The 19,180-nt window shown below is 33.9% G+C and overlaps 4 protein-coding genes across 5 annotated transcripts; 2 read left to right on the top strand and 2 right to left on the bottom strand.

Moving 5' to 3' along the window:
- Positions 1 to 2,422: 2,422 nt before the first annotated feature.
- On the top strand, positions 2,423 to 5,532 carry LOC125213582 (plastidic ATP/ADP-transporter). 2 transcript variants are annotated; one of them, XM_048114207.1, is made up of 6 exons: positions 2,428 to 2,696; positions 3,136 to 3,381; positions 3,846 to 4,100; positions 4,300 to 4,443; positions 4,536 to 4,883; positions 4,969 to 5,532. In XM_048114207.1, exons 2-6 carry the CDS (start codon positions 3,322 to 3,324, stop codon positions 5,293 to 5,295), a joined length of 1,134 nt encoding a protein of 377 aa, XP_047970164.1. In that variant the 5' UTR covers positions 2,428 to 2,696; positions 3,136 to 3,321; the 3' UTR covers positions 5,296 to 5,532. The 2 variants fall into 2 exon arrangements, with proteins under 2 accessions (XP_047970163.1, XP_047970164.1); XM_048114206.1 differs by having other exon boundaries at positions 2,423 to 3,381.
- Positions 5,533 to 6,782: 1,250 nt separating this feature from the next.
- LOC125212568 (protein AE7-like) lies at positions 6,783 to 8,938 on the bottom strand. Its single transcript, XM_048112773.1, has 6 exons — positions 8,754 to 8,938; positions 8,017 to 8,150; positions 7,595 to 7,700; positions 7,409 to 7,508; positions 7,224 to 7,269; positions 6,783 to 7,113 (listed from the first exon to the last, which is right to left on the bottom strand). The coding sequence occupies exons 2-6, from the start codon at positions 8,138 to 8,140 to the stop codon at positions 7,013 to 7,015; spliced, it is 477 nt and encodes a 158-aa protein (XP_047968730.1). The 5' UTR covers positions 8,141 to 8,150; positions 8,754 to 8,938; the 3' UTR covers positions 6,783 to 7,012.
- Positions 8,939 to 10,042: 1,104 nt separating this feature from the next.
- LOC125212766 (probable 2-oxoglutarate-dependent dioxygenase AOP1) lies at positions 10,043 to 11,583 on the top strand. Its single transcript, XM_048113014.1, has 3 exons — positions 10,043 to 10,465; positions 10,798 to 11,122; positions 11,193 to 11,583. The coding sequence occupies exons 1-3, from the start codon at positions 10,089 to 10,091 to the stop codon at positions 11,436 to 11,438; spliced, it is 948 nt and encodes a 315-aa protein (XP_047968971.1). The 5' UTR covers positions 10,043 to 10,088; the 3' UTR covers positions 11,439 to 11,583.
- Positions 11,584 to 16,288: 4,705 nt separating this feature from the next.
- LOC125211085 lies at positions 16,289 to 18,924 on the bottom strand. The gene is made up of 6 exons (XM_048110773.1): positions 18,836 to 18,924; positions 18,586 to 18,726; positions 18,032 to 18,130; positions 17,293 to 17,415; positions 17,112 to 17,165; positions 16,289 to 16,412 (listed from the first exon to the last, which is right to left on the bottom strand). Exons 1-6 carry the CDS (start codon positions 18,918 to 18,920, stop codon positions 16,330 to 16,332), a joined length of 585 nt encoding a protein of 194 aa, XP_047966730.1. The 5' UTR covers positions 18,921 to 18,924; the 3' UTR covers positions 16,289 to 16,329.
- Positions 18,925 to 19,180: the final 256 nt, after the last annotated feature.

Genomic DNA, 19,180 nt, shown 5'->3' with positions numbered 1-19,180 from the left:
TCGGCCATCAACTTCATCGCTAACAATCGCCAGTATAAAATGGGGTACTATCTTGCCGACGGCATCTATCCGAAGTGGCCAACCTTCGTAAAGACGTTCAACAGGCCTGCGGACGAAAATCAGTCTCTTTTTGCACAGAAGCAAGAGTCTGCTCGCAAGGATGTGGAGAGAGCATTCGGGGTTCTCCAAGCTCGATTCAACATTATCAAAGCCCCGGCTCGACAGTGGTTTATGGAGAATATGGTCGACATCATGTATACGTGCATAACCTTGCACAACATGATTGTCGCCGACGAAGGACCTGAGGCGGGAAACCCTGAAACCCCGGGAAGCTCAACCGCAAGTAGTCCGCCTCGAACGGGAGTGCATCCATCTTTGCAAGAGCGGTTGTCTATTCGGGCAAGGAAACGTGATTCTACCGCCCACGCCCAACTCCAGGAGGATCTAATGGAGCACATTTGGGCAAAATTTGGCAACCGTTAGATGATCGTCACTAGAGAACTCCTTCTTCTGCTTCTTTGCCTCCATTTTTTTTATTTGAGTTTAAGTGTGCAATTTGTAATTTCTAGTTTTTTAATTATGTCTTTTTTATTTTTTTAGGTATTTAAATTGCAATTTTATTTTATTTAATGAAGTGTGTTTTTTATTAATTGAATTTGTTGAAATTAAAAATAAAAAATGAAATTGAATGAATAGTTAAGAGATGGAGGGATGCATGTGATGTCTCTTAGTTAAGAGATGAGCTGAAAAGTACAGTGGGGCCCATGAATAGTTAAGAGATGAGACGGTTAAGAGACGGATAAGAGACATGGATGCGGATGGCCTGAGGCACGCTTGAATCCTTGTTTAATCAGATTATGATAGTGTTGTCGTAACTCGTATTCCCTCCATCCCAAATAATTTGGGACACTTTTATCCGGCACGGGTTTTAAGAAATTTAATTGAAAATGAGTTGAAAAAGTTAGTATGATGTGAGCTCTACTTTTAATGAATTAGTTTTATAATAAAATATAAGTAGGAATGAGTTAGTGGAATATGAAGTCCACTACCAAAAATGATAAACGTGAAATGAGACAAATTATATGGAACGATCCAAAAAAGAATACTGGTCAAATTATGTGGGACGGACGAGTATTTTTTATAAAGTGAAAATATCTAACATTCATTTTTGAAGAGTGCGACATATAAAAATATCTACTTATGGAAACGTAGGTGGTTTATCTACCTTAAAAAAATGATGGGCACCAATAAAGTTTCCCGTTCACGTGATCTCCTTTGCACTTTTGGTTTGTTGCTGCAAATAGAATTAGTTACTTTCATACCCTTATTATTTTTTCTCAAATTAATCGAGACTTTTTATTAATATAATAAGTTAATAAAAAATATTTAAAGAAATACTAATAAAGTATTAAAAATAAAAATAAAAATAAAAATAAAAATAAAGTAAATAATTGATTTTTATTTAACGAAAAACAACTCATTTAACTTAAGACATAGTATCAAAATTAGTACCACTACCATTTAACTAATTTGTTACTCCTATTTGATTTAACTAATTTAAAAGTAAGACATATAATTTGATATTTATAAAAAAGTTAGTAAACTAACTCATTTAAGACTAAAAAATAATTTATTTTTTTTTATAAAAAAAATAGTACTCCTTAATACACTCTTTTTCTGCAAATTCATGATATACCTAGTTTTTATATTCATAATAATTACAATTTCCTCTTTTCATTATCGTTTTTGTCAGCATATACAATTAGGCTTGTCAAATTGGATACCCGATCTAAAAATTTCAGATATTCGATCCCGAATTTTCTAAAATCTAAGTACCCGATATCCAATCCGAAAATAATTTCGGGTACCCGGATACCCGAGTCGGGTATCCAGTCAGAAAAGATTTTAGATTTTAGATTTTCATTTTAATTTTTTATTACTTTTTAAAGAAAATTTACTACGATTTAGAAATAAAAAATTCATAAGTTATAACATCCCTCGTTCATCCATAATAAACATCACAATTCATATATTAACTCAAAATATGACTTAAAAGTGAAGGATTTTGAGATTACATTTAATTATTTAATATTTTAAATAATAGAATAAATACATAATTTATTAAATTTAAAAAAATAAAAAATCAGATTATTCAGATAATTTGGGTGTACCCGATCGGATATTCAATTAACTGATACTATTTCATACGGATTTTGGGTTATCAAATACCCGATAATCTAAAAATTATATACCCGAACCCGATTCCAAAACACGAAAAATTGAATATCAGTTATCCATTTAACTGATATTTTGAATTTGAATGTCTGATATATCCAATTTCCAATATCCATTTTCACGGCCCTATATACAATCACGATTTTGAAGGGTTTCTATTCGGTGAGATATAAAAGAGTATTTATTCACCTTCTTCAGTAGCCTTCCTCGAGCTAAAGAAAAACTTGATTATCGTCTACTTCATCCGCCAACCTTATCTCCCTCCATCTCCCCTTTCTCTCTCTCATAAAAATCGATTCTTGATAGGTTTCTTGAGGAAACCCGTCTGAAACAAGAGCACCGAGGGAGAGAGAGTCGGGTGGAGGAAAAATGCAAGGCGTTCTTCAGTCAAAAGGGCTTCTTTCCCTGCCTTCAAACCCAAAAATCAAAGCTTTCATCCCTCAGCCATCGCCGGGTTTAAGGTACAGATTCAGCCCAATAAACCCCTCTTTGAAACCTAATGCACCCTCGTTATCCGTTAATGGGTTCTCGAGGTTTCAAGGATTTGTCACAAAGCCTCAATTTTTTGGTCAAAAGAGTAGAAATTATCCCATCTGTAGGGCTGAGGCTGCCGCAGCTTCTGCTGATGGGCAGCCTGTTTTTGGGGAGAAATTAGTTTCCTCACCTAAGTTTATGGGAATTGAGGTAGAGACACTCAAGAAAATTATCCCACTTGGGTTGATGTTTTTCTGTATTCTGTTTAATTATACAATTCTGAGGGATACAAAGGATGTTTTGGTGGTGACAGCACCAGGTTCTAGTGCTGAGATTATACCTTTCTTGAAAACATGGGTGAATTTGCCTATGGCTATTGGGTTCATGCTATTGTATACAAAGTTGTCTAATGTGTTGTCCAAGCAGGCCCTCTTTTATACGGTTATCCTCCCGTTTATCGGCTTTTTCGGGGCATTTGGGTTTGTTCTGTATCCCCTCAGCCATTATTTCCACCCCACAGCTCTTGCAGATAACCTTCTTAATGTTCTTGGCCCGAGGTTTCTTGGACCTCTTGCGATTTTGAGGATTTGGAGTTTCTGTCTGTTCTATGTCATGGCTGAGCTTTGGGGAAGTGTGGTTGTCTCAGTTCTGTTTTGGGGGTTTGCTAATCAGGTAATTGTTTTTCATCATTTTAGTACTGTGTTTTGATGAGTGTGTGGTTTCATTGATGCTTTGCTAATGAGGAATCAATTGATTGAGATTCTTCCCTTTTGATTTGAATAATAAGAAATTATTTGTTCACGTGTGGATGTGAGTTGGTGAAATGATGGTTTTATTGGTTGTTGAAGAAGCCTGGAGAAGAGCATATCTCATTGTTTTTCATGATGATTTAAGCATGGTGGTGAAACATTTTCGTTGTTATAAGATCTGAAGAGATGTATTTTTGAATGTTTTGCCATGTTGTTTAATTGTATAATTTGTTTTCCTTAAGAACAATGGATGACTTTTCTGTGGAACATATTTTTTGATGTAATGTCATGTCTTTCTCTTAGTTGTGCCTGTTGATATTTTGTCTTTCATCTCGATGACTCAATACCGGATTGTCTAAAGCACTGTTCAATGCAATTTCATTGCAGATTACCACAATTGATGAAGCAAAGAAATTTTATCCGCTGTTTGGACTTGGTGCAAACATTGCCCTTATATTCTCTGGTCGGACAGTGAAGTACTTCTCCCAAATGAGGCAAACATTGGCTCCTGGTGTAGATGGTTGGGCCATCTCCTTAAAGGGAATGATGAGTATTGTGATGGCAATGGGGTTCGCAATTTGTTTCCTTTATTGGTGGGTGAATAACAATGTTCAGCTTCCAGCCCGTAGTATAAAGAAGAAGGTATTACAAGTAGATTATTCTTTTCCATTTTTGTGTGATATATTATGATTTAGTTTTTCTATCTTAGTTTTGTCTACAGATTTCTTTCAGTAGTTCTGATCCTGCCATCGAAAGTGATTTTATTTGTTAACCGTATCTTTAATAGAGGTCTGTTTTGCGCCTATCAATTACTTGTTAACCATATCTTTCTCCATATCAGGAGAAGCCGAAAATGGGGACAATGGAGAGCTTGAAGTTTTTGGTATCTTCGAAATATATTAGAGATCTCGCGACTTTGGTGGTTGCATATGGTATAAGCATCAACCTCGTTGAAGTTACATGGAAATCAAAGCTTAAAGCCCAGGTAAACTAGGCCTTGTTCGTCCGCACCATTTCTTAGCATTTAAACTAACTTAAACAATTTATTCATATTTCCGTCCTCTCTGAATTGCATAGTTCCCAACACCAAATGAATACTCATCATTTATGGGCGACTTCTCAACTGCTACCGGAATAGCAACTTTCACTATGATGCTTTTGAGCCAATGGATCTTTGGCAAATATGGTTGGGGAGTGGCAGCAACTGTTACACCTACCGTCTTGCTTCTAACTGGAGTTGGATTCTTTTCGTTGATTCTATTTGGCGCCCCTCTTGCTCCGACCCTTGCCCAATTCGGGTTGACTCCACTTTTGGCAGCTGTGTATGTCGGGGCGCTGCAGAACATTTTCAGTAAGAGTGCCAAGTACAGTTTGTTCGATCCGTGCAAGGAAATGGCTTACATTCCTTTGGACGAGGACACTAAGGTTTGGAAACGTAGATTTGTTTCACAATTTCTTGGTATTCTTGAATATAAAAGGAATTGTGAGTACTAAAAAAAATCGGTTTCAGGTTAAAGGGAAGGCAGCTATCGACGTTGTATGCAATCCGTTGGGGAAATCCGGAGGTGCTTTGATCCAGCAGTTCATGATCTTGAGCTTCGGATCACTAGCAAATTCGACTCCTTATCTTGGAGGGGTACTTCTCGTAATTGTTCTTGCTTGGCTAGCAGCCGCGAGATCATTAGACGGCCAATTCACTGCATTGAGGCAAGAAGAGGATCTCGAGAAGGAGATGGAAAGAGCTGCTGTGAAGATCCCGGTCGTGTCTTCGACTGATAGTGGCAATGGCTCACTCACTGGTGAGGTGACCCTAAATGCCACCGGAGGCGACTCGTGAAATGCTTCGTCCGAACCCTCGTCTCCTCGAAGCATGTGAGTTTAGCGTTCCTTTACTTCAACAATGGGGGAGGAATAAGCAAAGATGATTTAGAAGGATTGGTTTTCCATCCAACATTTTTTGTTAATCCAACTTATGAAATAATTAGCGAGCTATTTAGTCATGCTACTTTATTTAAACCCAATGGCTTGATATATAGAATGTTCATTGAAATCTAAGGTTTCTCATTTTCTATGATTTCTGAATTCATTTTAGTCTAACCTCATGATGTTGGGTTTTGGCCCGAGCCGACGAGATAGCAAACCTCGTTGGAACTGAGGCGGCCTCATCCGTTGCTTCATTCGTTCCTCACCTCGCCCGTAGTTGGCAAAACTAGTACTTTGAATTCTGTTTTTTTTTTTTTTTCAATTCAGGAGCAAGGTTTGATGTGTGGTTTTTGCTCAATTTTTCAAAATCATACGATATGTACCTAATAATAATTATTTAAACAAGGTTTGCTCATTTTTCAGAAATTGAAACACATGATATAGATGCTCATATGTATTTTAATTTTGAAAATCACATAATGTGCACTTAATAGCATAGCCCTTAAAGCCCATGGACCATGGCCTATGGTGAAAATAAATTTTATTAACGCAGACAAAATAAGTCAAGCACAACCTATGAAACTGTTTTTAGTTATAGGGAGTAGTTTAGAATACAAGATCGGATTTAGAATCATTCTTTTGTTTGACAAATTAACGGGTGGTCCTCTATTGTGCAAGTTTGCACAGCATGGGTGGGGATCCTCCGCTGTGCAAGTTTGCACAACAGCCCCTGCTTTTGCTGATATAACAATAAAATAGTGTGTGCAGGGGCTGCTGTGCAAGTTTGCACAAAAGAGGATCCCTACCCCAAATTAACAGGAGGTACGTATAGAATCAAAGTAACTTTAAATTACAATAGATTTATTACAAGTGGAGGAGGGTCTCAACACATGAGAGAAGAGAGTGTATTTTAACGTGTCATCTACAATAAGGGTAAGGCTCCTTAAATAAGGGCAGTTGGCGGACTCCTAGCAATTATGGATTCCAAGCCGTTCTTTAATTTAGTTGAGAGGTGAGTCATTTCATTCTTTACACCTTTTGAAATGGTAAATAGTTATTCTGCAACAAAGCTGACAAGATTCCTCTCCATATTTCATGCTGTCATTATGAGTGTGAGGACTTGCCTTCTTCTTTTCTCGCTTTCAATTAAAAGCAAACAAAATAGAATACTAGTAAAAAAATAGTTTAGAATACAAGATCGGATTTAGAATCATTCTTTTGTTTGACAAATTAACACGTGTGTACTAGAAACTAATAAAAAAAACTTGCTAGGTTTTTCTTGATTAATAATGTACAGAAATTTGTTCTCCCATCAATTCGATTTAATTTACTTGATTTATTTTAACTTATTCTTTTTTTAGTATTATCTTTCAGAATTTCTAATTTTCAGTTTAATTATAATAAACATTTAATAGTAATTATGGAATAACTCGAGAATGGAAAAGCAATTATTCAGTATGAGTACACACCAACCAACTCCCTAACTACAAGAATGACCTATTGGTGTTATAAACTCAATACATTTGACATGTACAGAAAAAAAAAAAAAAAAAAAAAAAAAAAAAAAAAAAAAAAACTCCCAGATACAAATGAAGTATTGCAATAGATACTATATTGAGAGGATTATAAGTTTATAACAGTGAAGGTGCAAGGCATTCGTCGACCATATCAACGAGGTTAGGATTTTCCAAAGCTGCTGCCACGCGTTCTTTGTCGTTCAGCTGTTTGTTTACTGCATATGAGTAAATGGTCTCTCGATTAAATCATTTTTTGTCGTGGTAAACTAGTTTTGAATCTTAACAACTGAATAAAATGACATAGGTCAGAAAGAGAGAGAGAAACCTGCAGCTTCAGAGGCATGAGAACCAGGTGCTACTGTAATATCAACCTGGGATGTAAAAATATATAATTGCATGAATAGAATTCTCCGAGAAACAAGCACATTCTAAATGGAAAATTGGAAATCACTCAAAGTACCAACATTCATCAGTTTAGATTCCAGAATAGGCTACACCAGGTTATTTTACCTTGTAACGTGGTGGCAAAGAGCGCATTAGTTTGACCCGCAAACATAAGCCAATTACTGTAGCCATGCTGCAATGCTCTACAGTTGGAGTAAATGTGACCCTGAAGCAGATCATATCTGGTAAGTTGACATAAACTAGACATAGTCAACTGAATGGAAACACATAGAATGTACCTTTTTTATATACCTTACGTAGCTACGCTTGTCATCAACCTCAATTGCATCCTCTGTTATGACTTTCAACTCTTCCAACGAATAAGGATGCTCTGGATCTTTTATGTCTCTAATATGCTGTAATAACATTAAGGATACAAACTCTAGCAACCAAAAAGGTTACTCGACAAACTCATTTATTCTATGTGTAAAACGCAATTCAAGGATTTTTTATAACTATGACTGCTCAAAAGATACTTTTCACATATTTGAGGAACAGTATCCTTTTAGTGATTTTCCCTTGGTAGGCAAGATTATCGAGTAATTCAGCCTCAGTCAGGGATTGATAACTGCAGATTATGGCTCCCACCCATCCCACAGAGTGGGAGAGGCATACTATGCTGGTGCCGAGTCAACCAAAAAACAAGATCTAACACAACGCATGTCAAAGGATATCAAAAATTTCTAGCTGGTCAATTTCCTCAACTGCGCATTCATCGACATCACCTGTTGCACTTCGAGTTCGACGCTCCTTTTTTTCATAGACAACAGGGTTCGCATTTATTAAACCTGAGACCATATTGCTAACCCTGAACCATAGTAAATTAGGTCAGAAATAAACAGTACATGAGGAACTTAGCACAAGACCTCACATAACCCTTGCAAAGAATACTAATTCCCTCAAAATAACTAGATAATTTAATTGCATCATTCAATTGAAAAAGTAATCACCCTCTTCCACTGCACATGTTGAATCCTCGCAACAAAAGAGGCTTAACTAGAATATTCAGCCATCACATAAAGACTATACATAAGTAGAATGGTAGAAGTACTAATACCAATCTGTTTACATTTACAGAAAGCAAAAGTATTAAATATTAATTCATACAATAAATCATCATTTAGTAACTTGAATGAACAGAGTTGAGCTTGTTTAATCATAAAAGAGCCAGAAAAAGCAAATATTTAGCTCAACTCGGAAATGACAAGCCGAAGCAGATATTCTGCCGCACATGAGACACATTCCATTGTAGACCTGCTATTAAGCTAATCCTAGGCAGGAAAATTCAAATAAACCTCAAAATATTGAATGATTTCGTTAGGGTTTACCATTGGATAGCTAAGGAATTTACATCTGAGAATGAATGAAAATTAAATAGCAATTGAATAGGAAACCGGAATTCGACGATTACCGTGCGGAAGGTGTTCAATTTCGTGCAGAGAGACGAATATGCGACGATCTCGAACCTTGGGAGTTATTCAAATTTCACCGAGCGCAGGGGGAGAGGGCGGTGGGTGGTGGAAAAGATGACGGCGACGGCGACGGCGGTTTTGAGAAAGGATGAATAAATTAGTTAAATATCTTTTCTCATCTTTGTGTGTGCCAAATGAATAACGTTTGATTTGTTTTTACACTATTTAACAGGAAAATTAAAAATTCTTTAAAATTAAGAAAATAGTGTAAAAAAATTATTCTTTCAATTAAGTTTTAGAATTTTTACCTTTCCATGATTTCAATGCGACATGGAAGAAGCAAAACTGGCTTGAATAAAAAGTACTCCCATGGATTTTGAGATATCCCAAAGTTGCATGGTAAAATACACTATTAGTTCCATTCAAATTGGATCATTTTTTGAGATATTTATTTTAAATGTTACTCCCTCCGTCCATGAATAGGAGTCTCGTTTTTTCATTTTGGTCTGTCCACAAATAAGAGTCCCGGTTCATAATTACCATAAATGGTAAAGAGACCCCACATTCCACTAACTTATTCCACTCACATATCATATAAAACTAATATATACAAGTGGGACCCCTATTCCACTAACTTTCTTCCATCCACTTTTCTTAACATTTCTTAAAACTTGTGCCGAATAGAAATGAGACTCCTATTCGTAGACGGAGGGAGTATTTTATTTACTAAGTGGATAGAGAATAAAATGCAAAATGATGATATTTTCATTCTTAGAAAGGTAGGATCGCTTTAAATGAGACATTTTAAAAGAAAAACATAACAAAAGAGTATTGGATTAACATAGACTCTTTCTTTTTCATCTACTTTTCAGTACTACTGGCTTAGATAAATAAAGAATAATATAGATTATTTTATGGATAAATAAACAAAATTTTAAAGACCGTGTTAGAGTTAACTCAGATTTGAAATTTTTAATATTGGACATTAGTTACTCTACCACTATACAGTCTAACACACATAATAATAACATATAAATTGTTCTCACTATGTATTGAAGTTTTGAAATATTTTAAAATCCTTATACTCCTATAATTTGATCGCAATTTATTTAATTCATATCCCAATCAAAGAGCGAGTTGGTTGAATAAAAGTACTCAATCATTATCTTATCAATAATGAAAAACAAACACTTTTTTAGCTAATCCTCGAAAGCAAACTGATTATACAAGAAATCATGTTATATGATTGGAAAAAACAAACTATCTCATCCTATAAAAACCAACTTTCACAAACATACCAATTCCTAATTCCAAAAAAACACAAGATAATACCCATGGGCTCCTTAACTACTCTCCCTGAGCTTCTAATAGTAGACTTCAACACTGAAGAAATGAAGCCAGGCTCAAACTCATGGTCATCCGCCTGCAAAAGCATAAGAACCGCCTTCGAAAACCACGGTTGCTTCATAGCATTATGCGACTACGTCACACCCCAACTCCACAGCTTCATCTTCAAAGCAGCCGACGACTTATTCGACCTCCCCATCGAAACCAAAGTCCAAAACATCAACGAAAAGCCCTACCATGGCTACGTCGGTCAAATGCCCATCGTGCCCCTCCACGAAGCTCTAGGCATCGACTATGCCACCACCCTCCAAGGAGTCCAAAGCTTTACCAATCTCATGTGGCCTCAAGGAAATCCATCATTCTGGTACATATATCACTACAAAAAACTCACAATTTAGTGACGGATACCGTCACTAATCCGTGAAATTTAGGCACTTAACAGATCTAGTGATAGGTTAAGTATCAACATATCCGTCAATTAAAAGCTTTTCAGTAATCAAAGGAGGCCACCATGGTAAATTCGGATTAGTGAATGACACGCTTTTCAGTCACTTATCCGTCACTACTTCTTGAAATTTCTGCAGCTGTCACTAATTCCGCCACTAATTTGCATTTTTTTTTTGTAGTGTATATATTTAAATGTTTACAACTATTTTTTATTATCATATTGATAATTTTGTGTGTCATGTTAACTAGTGAGAACTCTATGGAGTTTGCAAAGGCGGTCGCGAAGCTGGAGAAGATGGTGGTGAGGATGCTGTTTGAGAGCTATGGTTTGGAGGAGAAGAAGGCTGAGTCACATGTTGATGCAACTACCTATCTTTTGAAGTTCTTGAAGTATCGGTCGCCTAACGAGGGGGAGAATAACATGGCCTTTTTACCCCACACTGACAAGAGTTTCATCACTATACTTTATCAAAACCATGTCTCTGGACTCCAAACTAGGGCTAGAGACGGGGAGTGGATCGATGTCCATTTCCCGCCTTCCTCTTTCGTTGTCATGGCTGGAGATGCTTGCAAGGTCAGTCTTCACCTTTTTTTTTCTTTTAATGACTAGTTGAATTTTATTCATTTTTTTGCGTTTTATGTAGGCGTGGAGTAACGATAGGGTGCTGTCTCCGAGTCACAAAGTGATCATGGATATGAATGGAAACGAGACGAGGTACACAGCTGCGCTGTTTTCTTTCCTTAGCAAGACTGTGGAGGCTCCTGAGGAGTTGGTTGATGATGAACATCCATTGAAATATAAACCTTTTGAGCACCTCGATTTGTTGAAGTTTTTCGATACAAATGGCCTGCGATCCCAGGATATACTCCAAGATTTCTGTGGTGTTTGAGCTTTTTTCAACTTTGGTTTTATGTATTGGTGATTGAACAAGTTGTGAGTTTGATTTGCTGGTTAATTCATGTTGTTAATGTTGTGTGTTTGCTTGTATGCTATCTTAAGGAATAAAATATACTCCATATGTGAATATTTCTAAATTTCTATGAAGGGTATGATGTCAAGATTTAATTATTTAAAATGACAAAAGGAGTCAATTATATTATTGATCATAACCTTATATTGTCTATTAAAAATCCCTATTTATTTCTTGTTTTGGGGGACTATATACGTCCCATATATATACTAATTCGAAATAATTAATAATTATGAATATAAATTATTCACAGTACTAATGAGATCATAAGAACTGAAACAAAACATAAAATATAAGATTGAGAAATTTGTGAAATGATTCAAAAGCTCACTTATAACTTAGTTATACTTGACATGAAAACACTAGAGTTATATATAATAGTGTAGGAAAAGTTATCTTTAATACCCGCCAACTTGTAAGCACTACATGTCTCCATCTAGGGGTGGCGAAACGGGTTACCCGCGGGTACCCGTACCCATTTTAGCCAAATTTGTTGTCCCAATACCCGCCCCGCGGCATACCGGGATTATCCGATACCCGTGTCGGGTATCCCGTACCCGACATTGCGGGTACCCGTACCCGACCCGCTAAAAAAAAATTTGAAAACCATAATAACCGTCAATATTCCCTAATTTACTTTATTAATACGATGGTAAACGTTGAATAGATTGAGAATAAAATTGAGGGGACACTTTATAGCTAATTCCGGTGGGTTTTCAATTGTATGTTCGTTGGAATATAAAAATATTTTAGAAGAACTCTTAGATTATATAAAGTACTTCCATAATTCTCTCTTAATAGAGGCATTTCAATTTCTTCATTCATTTTAGAAATATAATAATAGAAATACTCTTCTCTACATTATTATCCATCTTACTTTATTTTTTCTCCGTTCTAACTATTTATTTTAATTTTTCAAAATGAGTGCGTATATGGCTATTAAATAAGTGCGTATTATTTAACTATTTACTTTTTTTTCTTCACTTTAACTATTTAAACACCTTTATTAATATGGAACGGAGGGAGTATTAAAAGATAGAATATAGCTAATACTAATAATAGCGGGTATTATCGGGACTAACGGATATACCCGCGCGGGTAGTGGGTATACCCGACCCGCAAAATTCTAAAACACACTACCCGATCCCGCCTCGTTTCCCGTTATCGTCGGGTAACGGGTACCCAATACCCGGCGGGTAATGGATGAAGATGAGAATTACCCATTACCCGCTATCCATTTTGCCACCCCTATCTCCATCCATCTTTTAATACCAAGAAAATAAATTAACACCATTAAATTAAATTTTATAAACTTTGAGTTCCATACTCAATTCTCAGTTTTCATTAGTTTCCTAATTTTAAAACAAATGCATTACTGAAAGACTTAAAAATTTGGACATTAACGTGAACAAAACAAAAACCACAATATAATTGACACTTAAAAATTAGGAGTATATATATAAATACTTATATGTTATTGATTGGTGTACATGTATATGTTTATAATATTAATTCGTTTTTCATGCCCATGACAACTTAGATTTAGTTAATTATTGCCATAGTTTGTCTAGGGCGAATAATTTACTAATGTTGTGTACATTCAAGACTAATGTTGTGTACATTGAAGATTCTATACGTTTTTTGATGCAGTTCCGTTAGATAAAGCCCCGAAAAAATCAATTATATCGAAATGATTTGAAATTCACACAGAACCTGTAAATATATTAACAACTCAAACTCATTGCGCTTTTTAGTTTTCCATGACATTTAGTTTTGAAATGAGGTCTTGTTAATTGTTTTTATTTTGGGCTGTTTTTGTGTCGGATTACTTTGCTCGCAGTTAGCTTTGAGCTTTTCTTATGTATTGGGAAAAAAAATTATATTATTACCTGAATACTATGTGAATAATTGTGTTTTAATCAAGGGAAGCTACACTTCATGCGATCTTTGTCACAGGTTGAAATCAACATTATTGAGATCCATATCAAGTTTTAGGACCATTCCTTGTCTATTTCAAATATTTGTCACCATGTCAGCAAATCTTATGTGCTTGATTTGTTGGGTATTTCCAAATAATATTTTATGTGTACAACACAAATTTTTGGTATAAAATTATAAGTGAAGGTGATGTTGGGGGACCAAATTATAAAACTATATAGTCATTGAAGGAGGAGTCCAAAAGTGATAATGGAAATAATCAATATTTATCTGTGAGCCTTATTAATTATATATGCTACATTATTAGTACATGGACAAATCTAAAAAATACTACCTTTAGTACGAATTGAAATACTCATTTTTTACGAATTGTACTAGTAAACTCATTGATCAATTATCATTACTAGGGTATGGCTAAATAAGGACGATATATATTATGTTGAAATATTAATAAATATCAATATTTGTTGATAATGGCGACTTGCATCTTGACTGACAATTGCCTATTGAGTCAATTTAAATTTTATATATATCAAATTACTTTATAAAGTAAAATTGAGCCCAAATTAATATTGACAGGAAACCTGCTGGAGTTTAAAGTAAACCCACCAATTCGTTATCAATTCAACATCATAATTGAGAAATTTAGCTACATTTATTTGTAAATCCTCGAGAACAATTGACATATATAAAATGGTTTTTGTTACGATCAAATTAAAGGACCAAAAAACCAAACTATTAATGTTGTAAATGATCCGTACGAATTACGAAATTTACGTTCAACATCAAATTAAATAAACAACGCAAATAGATGTCACCCTTGTTGCCCTTGATATGATTATAATCGAATTTATCCAATAAACGAGTTTAGGACCACATTAGTCTATATCAAACATTTGTTTTTAATGTGTGGAACAAACTGTTTCTGATTTGCTTTAGTATATTAATTCACTTTCATCATATATAAAAATTACAGATTTATTAATGTGAATTTGGTCAAGAGAATTGCAAAGATAGACATTGGATTCTAGCTAACTTAACCATGTTAGGAATAATGATAATTTAAATCATAACTTTTTGTTGACTTTTGGTCAAATCTATAAATTTTTAAACATGGATATAAATTCATGGTTTTTTATTTTCTTAAAATTGTCCTACAATGACTCAGATATTAACCATTTCTAATGTAAAACATAAAAATATTACTATTATTAACAACCTAGTTATTGAACAAAATTTTATTTTACCTAAAACTCCATAAATTCTTTGTACCAACAAAACAGTTGATATATTAATCATATTAGTTTTCATCATAAGACTTATATAATTATTACTCCGCTGTACATGGTTAATGGTTTTAAATCTAACTAAAATCGGCGTGTATTTTAAGAAATGTGAAGAAAAATTAGTAGAAAAAGTTGGTGGAATGTGATTTCTATTTTTATACTTAATTTTATAATGAATTATGGTTGTATTGATTTAGAGGAGTGTGAGATCCAGTTGCTAAAAAAACTGTGGGCGTTTTGAAATGACAAGGTGAGAAATTATTTCATGGATTAAGGAAAATATTAGTTTGAGAGAGGGGGGGGGGGGGGGAATATCATTAGTTAGATCGTAAATTCAGGTTAAAACTATCATAGAAAACTAGAAATAATTAAAACTCAAATTCAGCCGTCCTCGTCGCTTTTAATTTTAATAATGCCATCTTTTTAATCATTAATTGATTTTACAAATCAATAGTATGATGATGCTAAATCAAGCATGACTTGGACGTGTTATTGTTTAAACTCAAAAAGATTTTATAATAATCAAACTTTATATTTTGATAGGAACACACCCGCTAGATTACATATATAGAAATTTGTTGATGGTTCAACATCACACGTGATTTATATTAATTAATACCCATTTTATGATAGTTGAGTCATTTTTCTCATTTTGAGATGTTCCACGATAGTTGATTCATTTCACCTTTTAGCAAAAAATAATGCATATTTTCGCTCTTATTTTATTCTCAATACATTTCACTCTCTCCACTTTATTTTCTATTTATTTAATACACTATACATCCATTATTTCTTAATTATAATAATTGTTTCACAATCAGAATTTTATTTGATACATTAGATAAATCATAAATGGGTGGCCCGACATTTATTGTTCTTTGTTTAAGATTTTGAATGATTCGGCATTTTGGGTTAGGCTTGATATATAAATGGGCCTTAGCTTTGATTCCATTTGATCCAAAAAGAGACAATGATATACACAACTTAAGTTGACTTTTGTAAATGGTTTTTTTTCGATTTTGACTCTCTATGTATGAACCATGTTGTTAATCGAGTTTTCGATAGCACTGGCATTAATAGTTAATAACAAGAAAAGGAGTTAAATTTGCCAAACAAGATAAAACAAGGATTTGTGGAGGCTATGCTACTAGCCTACTACTACTAAAACTCTTTCAACCTTTAAATTGTTATTTTTACTCGTAGATTTATTAGCATTGAGTGATTATGAAATGTGACAGCTGCTTTATCTTAAAAGACATAAGCTTTTAATAAAATGCAATGTACAAAAAGTATAGACACATTGTTTCAAAAGACAAATAGTGTAATTGATGTGGAGTACTGCAAATATTGAAAAAGTACTTCATTAAAATTCAATGTAATAGATGTGAATTGCATTATTTTTTTATTTGGAAAAAGTTATATATTCCTTCCATCATACTAATATAGGTCCATTGAAGCGCAATCGATAAGGTTCTAACAAGATATATTGCTAATATTGTATAGAAATATCTTCAAAAGTATTATTTGAGTCATTCCATTTTACAAATCTTAATATATGAGACAGCATCACAATAAATCTGATCTTTTCATTCATGCATGATCCACGCCAAAATGATTGTAGATAATGAAACCACAATATTGCTCCATCTCTTCCAAATTTTATCCGATCCTTCAAAGTTCAAATGTAAATATACTTATATTAAAACTGTGAAATGGCATACTATTAATAAAAACCAAAGTTGTTGGAGATTGTGATTATTAGGAACATGATTACTAGAAATATATTTTTTGATAGATTATTTCTCATATTTTAGATATTAAGAAAAGTATTTTAAATATAATTAACTAATAGTAGACATTTATAATTTTCAATAATTAAAGTAATTTTTTTAAAATTATACTACTATTTTTAATTGAAAAGATAATAATGATTTTATGATCCATAGTTCTCAAAGTTACATAAATTTTGTTTAATACTACTTATTAACTGGGAGAATAATAATATAATGGGAATTTTATATATAAAAAAATTAAATAAAGCAAATAAGTGAGAATCTAGAAATTTGAAAACAAAATATATTACTACTTAAAAAGGTTGGGAGTTAAGAATTTGACAAAATGGCATACTCTTCCTATTTTCATGATTCTTATATTTTAGAAAATAAGAATACTAGTGTATGTGTTATATTATCCTAGTCGATTGGTAAATTTCACGTGAATATTTCACATAGAGAACAAAAGATAAGTTTTGCATATTACTGATTATTATACGTATAAGTATTTCTATAATTAACGACAAATAATTAAAAGCTCTATTTTATTTTATTAGGAATAGTAAAATCTGAGTAGTTATGGTGGAGGAGCGTACCATTTGGTGGTGGTGGCGGTGCCGGCGGGCTATTACAGTCTAGTCCGATGCTACCTGCACCCAAATATGTAAGATAATCCAATCATTAATTTTATTTTATTTTTATCAAATTGCTTGTTGATTATTCAGTACTCAAATAATGTAACATAAACCCAAAATATAACTCAAAAAGAAAAGTTACATGTCTTGAAGCATGGATATTCAGGGAGGTTGAGGAAATTGCTAGACCCATTGTTGCATACACATGTATGCTTCGTTCCATTAGCAACACACGTACCCTCGTTGCACCATACCAAAAAGCATGCTGTCATATCAATGTATCGATATAAAGACACAACCGCAATCAGTATATGAGTCTTATAAAATTTTAATCGATCAATCAGTTTATTTGGATCAATACTAAAAAATTGGACTTCAAATTTTGTCCGGTAAAACATGTTTGGCATGATAGATAACTCATCTAGCGAAGAAACTCTATGAACAAAAATGAATTATCTACCCTACCAACCGATAACTCATTGTTTGAAAAATTTGGTTAAGAAGTCCCATTTATGCGGCACGAGTTTTAATAAATGTTAAGAAAAATGCGTGAAAAAAAGTTAGTGGAATAGGTGTCCCACTTGTATATATTAGTTTTACATGAAATGTGAGTGGAATGTGTTAGTGGAAGGTGAGATCATATTACCATTTTTTTACGGTAAAAATGAAGTAGGACTCCTATTCGCGGACAGACTAAAATGAAAAAATGGGACTCCAATTCGTGGACGGAGGGAGTATATATTATAGTACATATAATTATGATACAATATATTGCATTATTAATTATATAGGAATAGGAATTATTACATCCCTCTAACTATTTTCTAATTTAAGGACAATTATTTCGATATAATCCCTGCTAACGATAATAAAATATTTACCGCTCGAGGGATCAAGAAATGGTGGAATTGTTAAACCAGGCGGCGGTGGCGGCGGTGGCGGCGGCGGCGCATTGTTCCCGCACTCGAAGTCTATAGTGCCTGCAAATGTCGAATCACTCTTTTCAAATCTTTATATATCTATAGAAAAAATATAATTGTAATTTTAGCTAATCAAATTCCATACATGCATAATCAATTTGTGTTTGACCCCAACGAGATGCAACAAAAGTAGGATCAATTTAAAAATGAAAAGTAAAAAATACTCCCTCCGTCCCATAAAAGTTGAGTCATATTCCTTTTTAGTCCGTCCCAATAAAGTTGAGTCATTTCCTTTTTTAACTAAAGACAAAATATCTAATCACTCTTACTTTATTCCATCAATTACTTTACTCTCTCTTATCTTTCCTACTTTTTTCATCTCTCCTATTTATTTAATATAAATTCTTAATCTCCGTGCCCCAAAGTTTTGTCTCAACTTTTATGGAACGGAGGGAGTAATAATTGGGATTCATCGTAATTTCAATAAAAGTATACAATATAGGTGAGAGACTTACAAATTGGTAAAATACAAGCACGTGCATCAAAACCATGCTTCCATCCAAGCTTGCACGTGCAAGTATAATTGGTACCCGAGGTTGGGGGCACACACGTTCCTTGTCCACAGAACGCTTCTTTACAAGGATCATCACCTACACCTATATACAATCAAGTCAAATTCGAGCTTTATTTAAACACGAAATACTAACTTTTTTAACATGTCAATGCAAAAATGAGGAGCTCGAATTCAAAAGACTCAGCACATACAGAGTGTCCGAATGGGGAGACAAAGTACGAGGATGAGGATGAGGATGATGAATGAAAATAGTTGGAGGAATTGAGAGCCTCTCATAATTTTTGGTGCAATTGGAAATAGAGACTCAAGGAGAACAAAATTATAGTATGATTGAGATTCTCATAGTATATGTTTTTTATGTGAGCATAAATGAATAATGGCAGTGTGAATAAGTGCATATATATGTTAAAGTTATGTAGAAATATGTGCATAGTAAATTACGAATATTTTCCTAATAATAAATAATTCATAACAATGTAAGATATTATATTGACGGAGATTGCGATGGGGCAATTTGTGATAAATCGAAAATCTCA

This window comes from Salvia hispanica, chromosome 3 (genome assembly GCF_023119035.1).
Source record: "Salvia hispanica cultivar TCC Black 2014 chromosome 3, UniMelb_Shisp_WGS_1.0, whole genome shotgun sequence".
NCBI lineage: Eukaryota > Viridiplantae > Streptophyta > Magnoliopsida > Lamiales > Lamiaceae > Salvia > Salvia hispanica.
This window is presented reverse-complemented; position numbering and strand designations above follow the sequence as displayed.

What these genes read in the sequence shown, in the direction of transcription:
- LOC125213582 (XM_048114206.1), top strand. Translation starts at nt 2,605, where the DNA reads ATGCAAGGCGTTCTTCAGTCAAAAGGGCTTCTTTCCCTGCCTTCAAAC. An exon ending in TTTGGGGGTTTGCTAATCAG is followed by an intron (nt 3,382 to 3,845) that starts GTAATTGTTTTT and finishes ATTTCATTGCAG; the next exon opens with ATTACCACAATTGATGAAGC. An exon ending in AATCAAAGCTTAAAGCCCAG is followed by an intron (nt 4,444 to 4,535) that starts GTAAACTAGGCC and finishes TGAATTGCATAG; the next exon opens with TTCCCAACACCAAATGAATA.
- LOC125212766 (XM_048113014.1), top strand. Translation starts at nt 10,089, where the DNA reads ATGGGCTCCTTAACTACTCTCCCTGAGCTTCTAATAGTAGACTTCAAC. An exon ending in CAAGGAAATCCATCATTCTG is followed by an intron (nt 10,466 to 10,797) that starts GTACATATATCA and finishes CATGTTAACTAG; the next exon opens with TGAGAACTCTATGGAGTTTG. An exon ending in TGGCTGGAGATGCTTGCAAG is followed by an intron (nt 11,123 to 11,192) that starts GTCAGTCTTCAC and finishes CGTTTTATGTAG; the next exon opens with GCGTGGAGTAACGATAGGGT.
- LOC125211085 (XM_048110773.1), bottom strand. Translation starts at nt 18,920, where the DNA reads ATGAGAGGCTCTCAATTCCTCCAACTATTTTCATTCATCATCCTCATC. An exon ending in TCTCCCCATTCGGACACTCT is followed by an intron (nt 18,727 to 18,835) that starts GTATGTGCTGAG and finishes GATTGTATATAG; the next exon opens with GTGTAGGTGATGATCCTTGT. An exon ending in ATATCCATGCTTCAAGACAT is followed by an intron (nt 17,166 to 17,292) that starts GTAACTTTTCTT and finishes ATTTGGGTGCAG; the next exon opens with GTAGCATCGGACTAGACTGT.
- LOC125212568 (XM_048112773.1), bottom strand. Translation starts at nt 8,140, where the DNA reads ATGGTCTCAGGTTTAATAAATGCGAACCCTGTTGTCTATGAAAAAAAG. An exon ending in CTTTGCCACCACGTTACAAG is followed by an intron (nt 7,270 to 7,408) that starts GTAAAATAACCT and finishes TTTACATCCCAG; the next exon opens with GTTGATATTACAGTAGCACC. An exon ending in TCATGCCTCTGAAGCTGCAG is followed by an intron (nt 7,114 to 7,223) that starts GTTTCTCTCTCT and finishes ACTCATATGCAG; the next exon opens with TAAACAAACAGCTGAACGAC.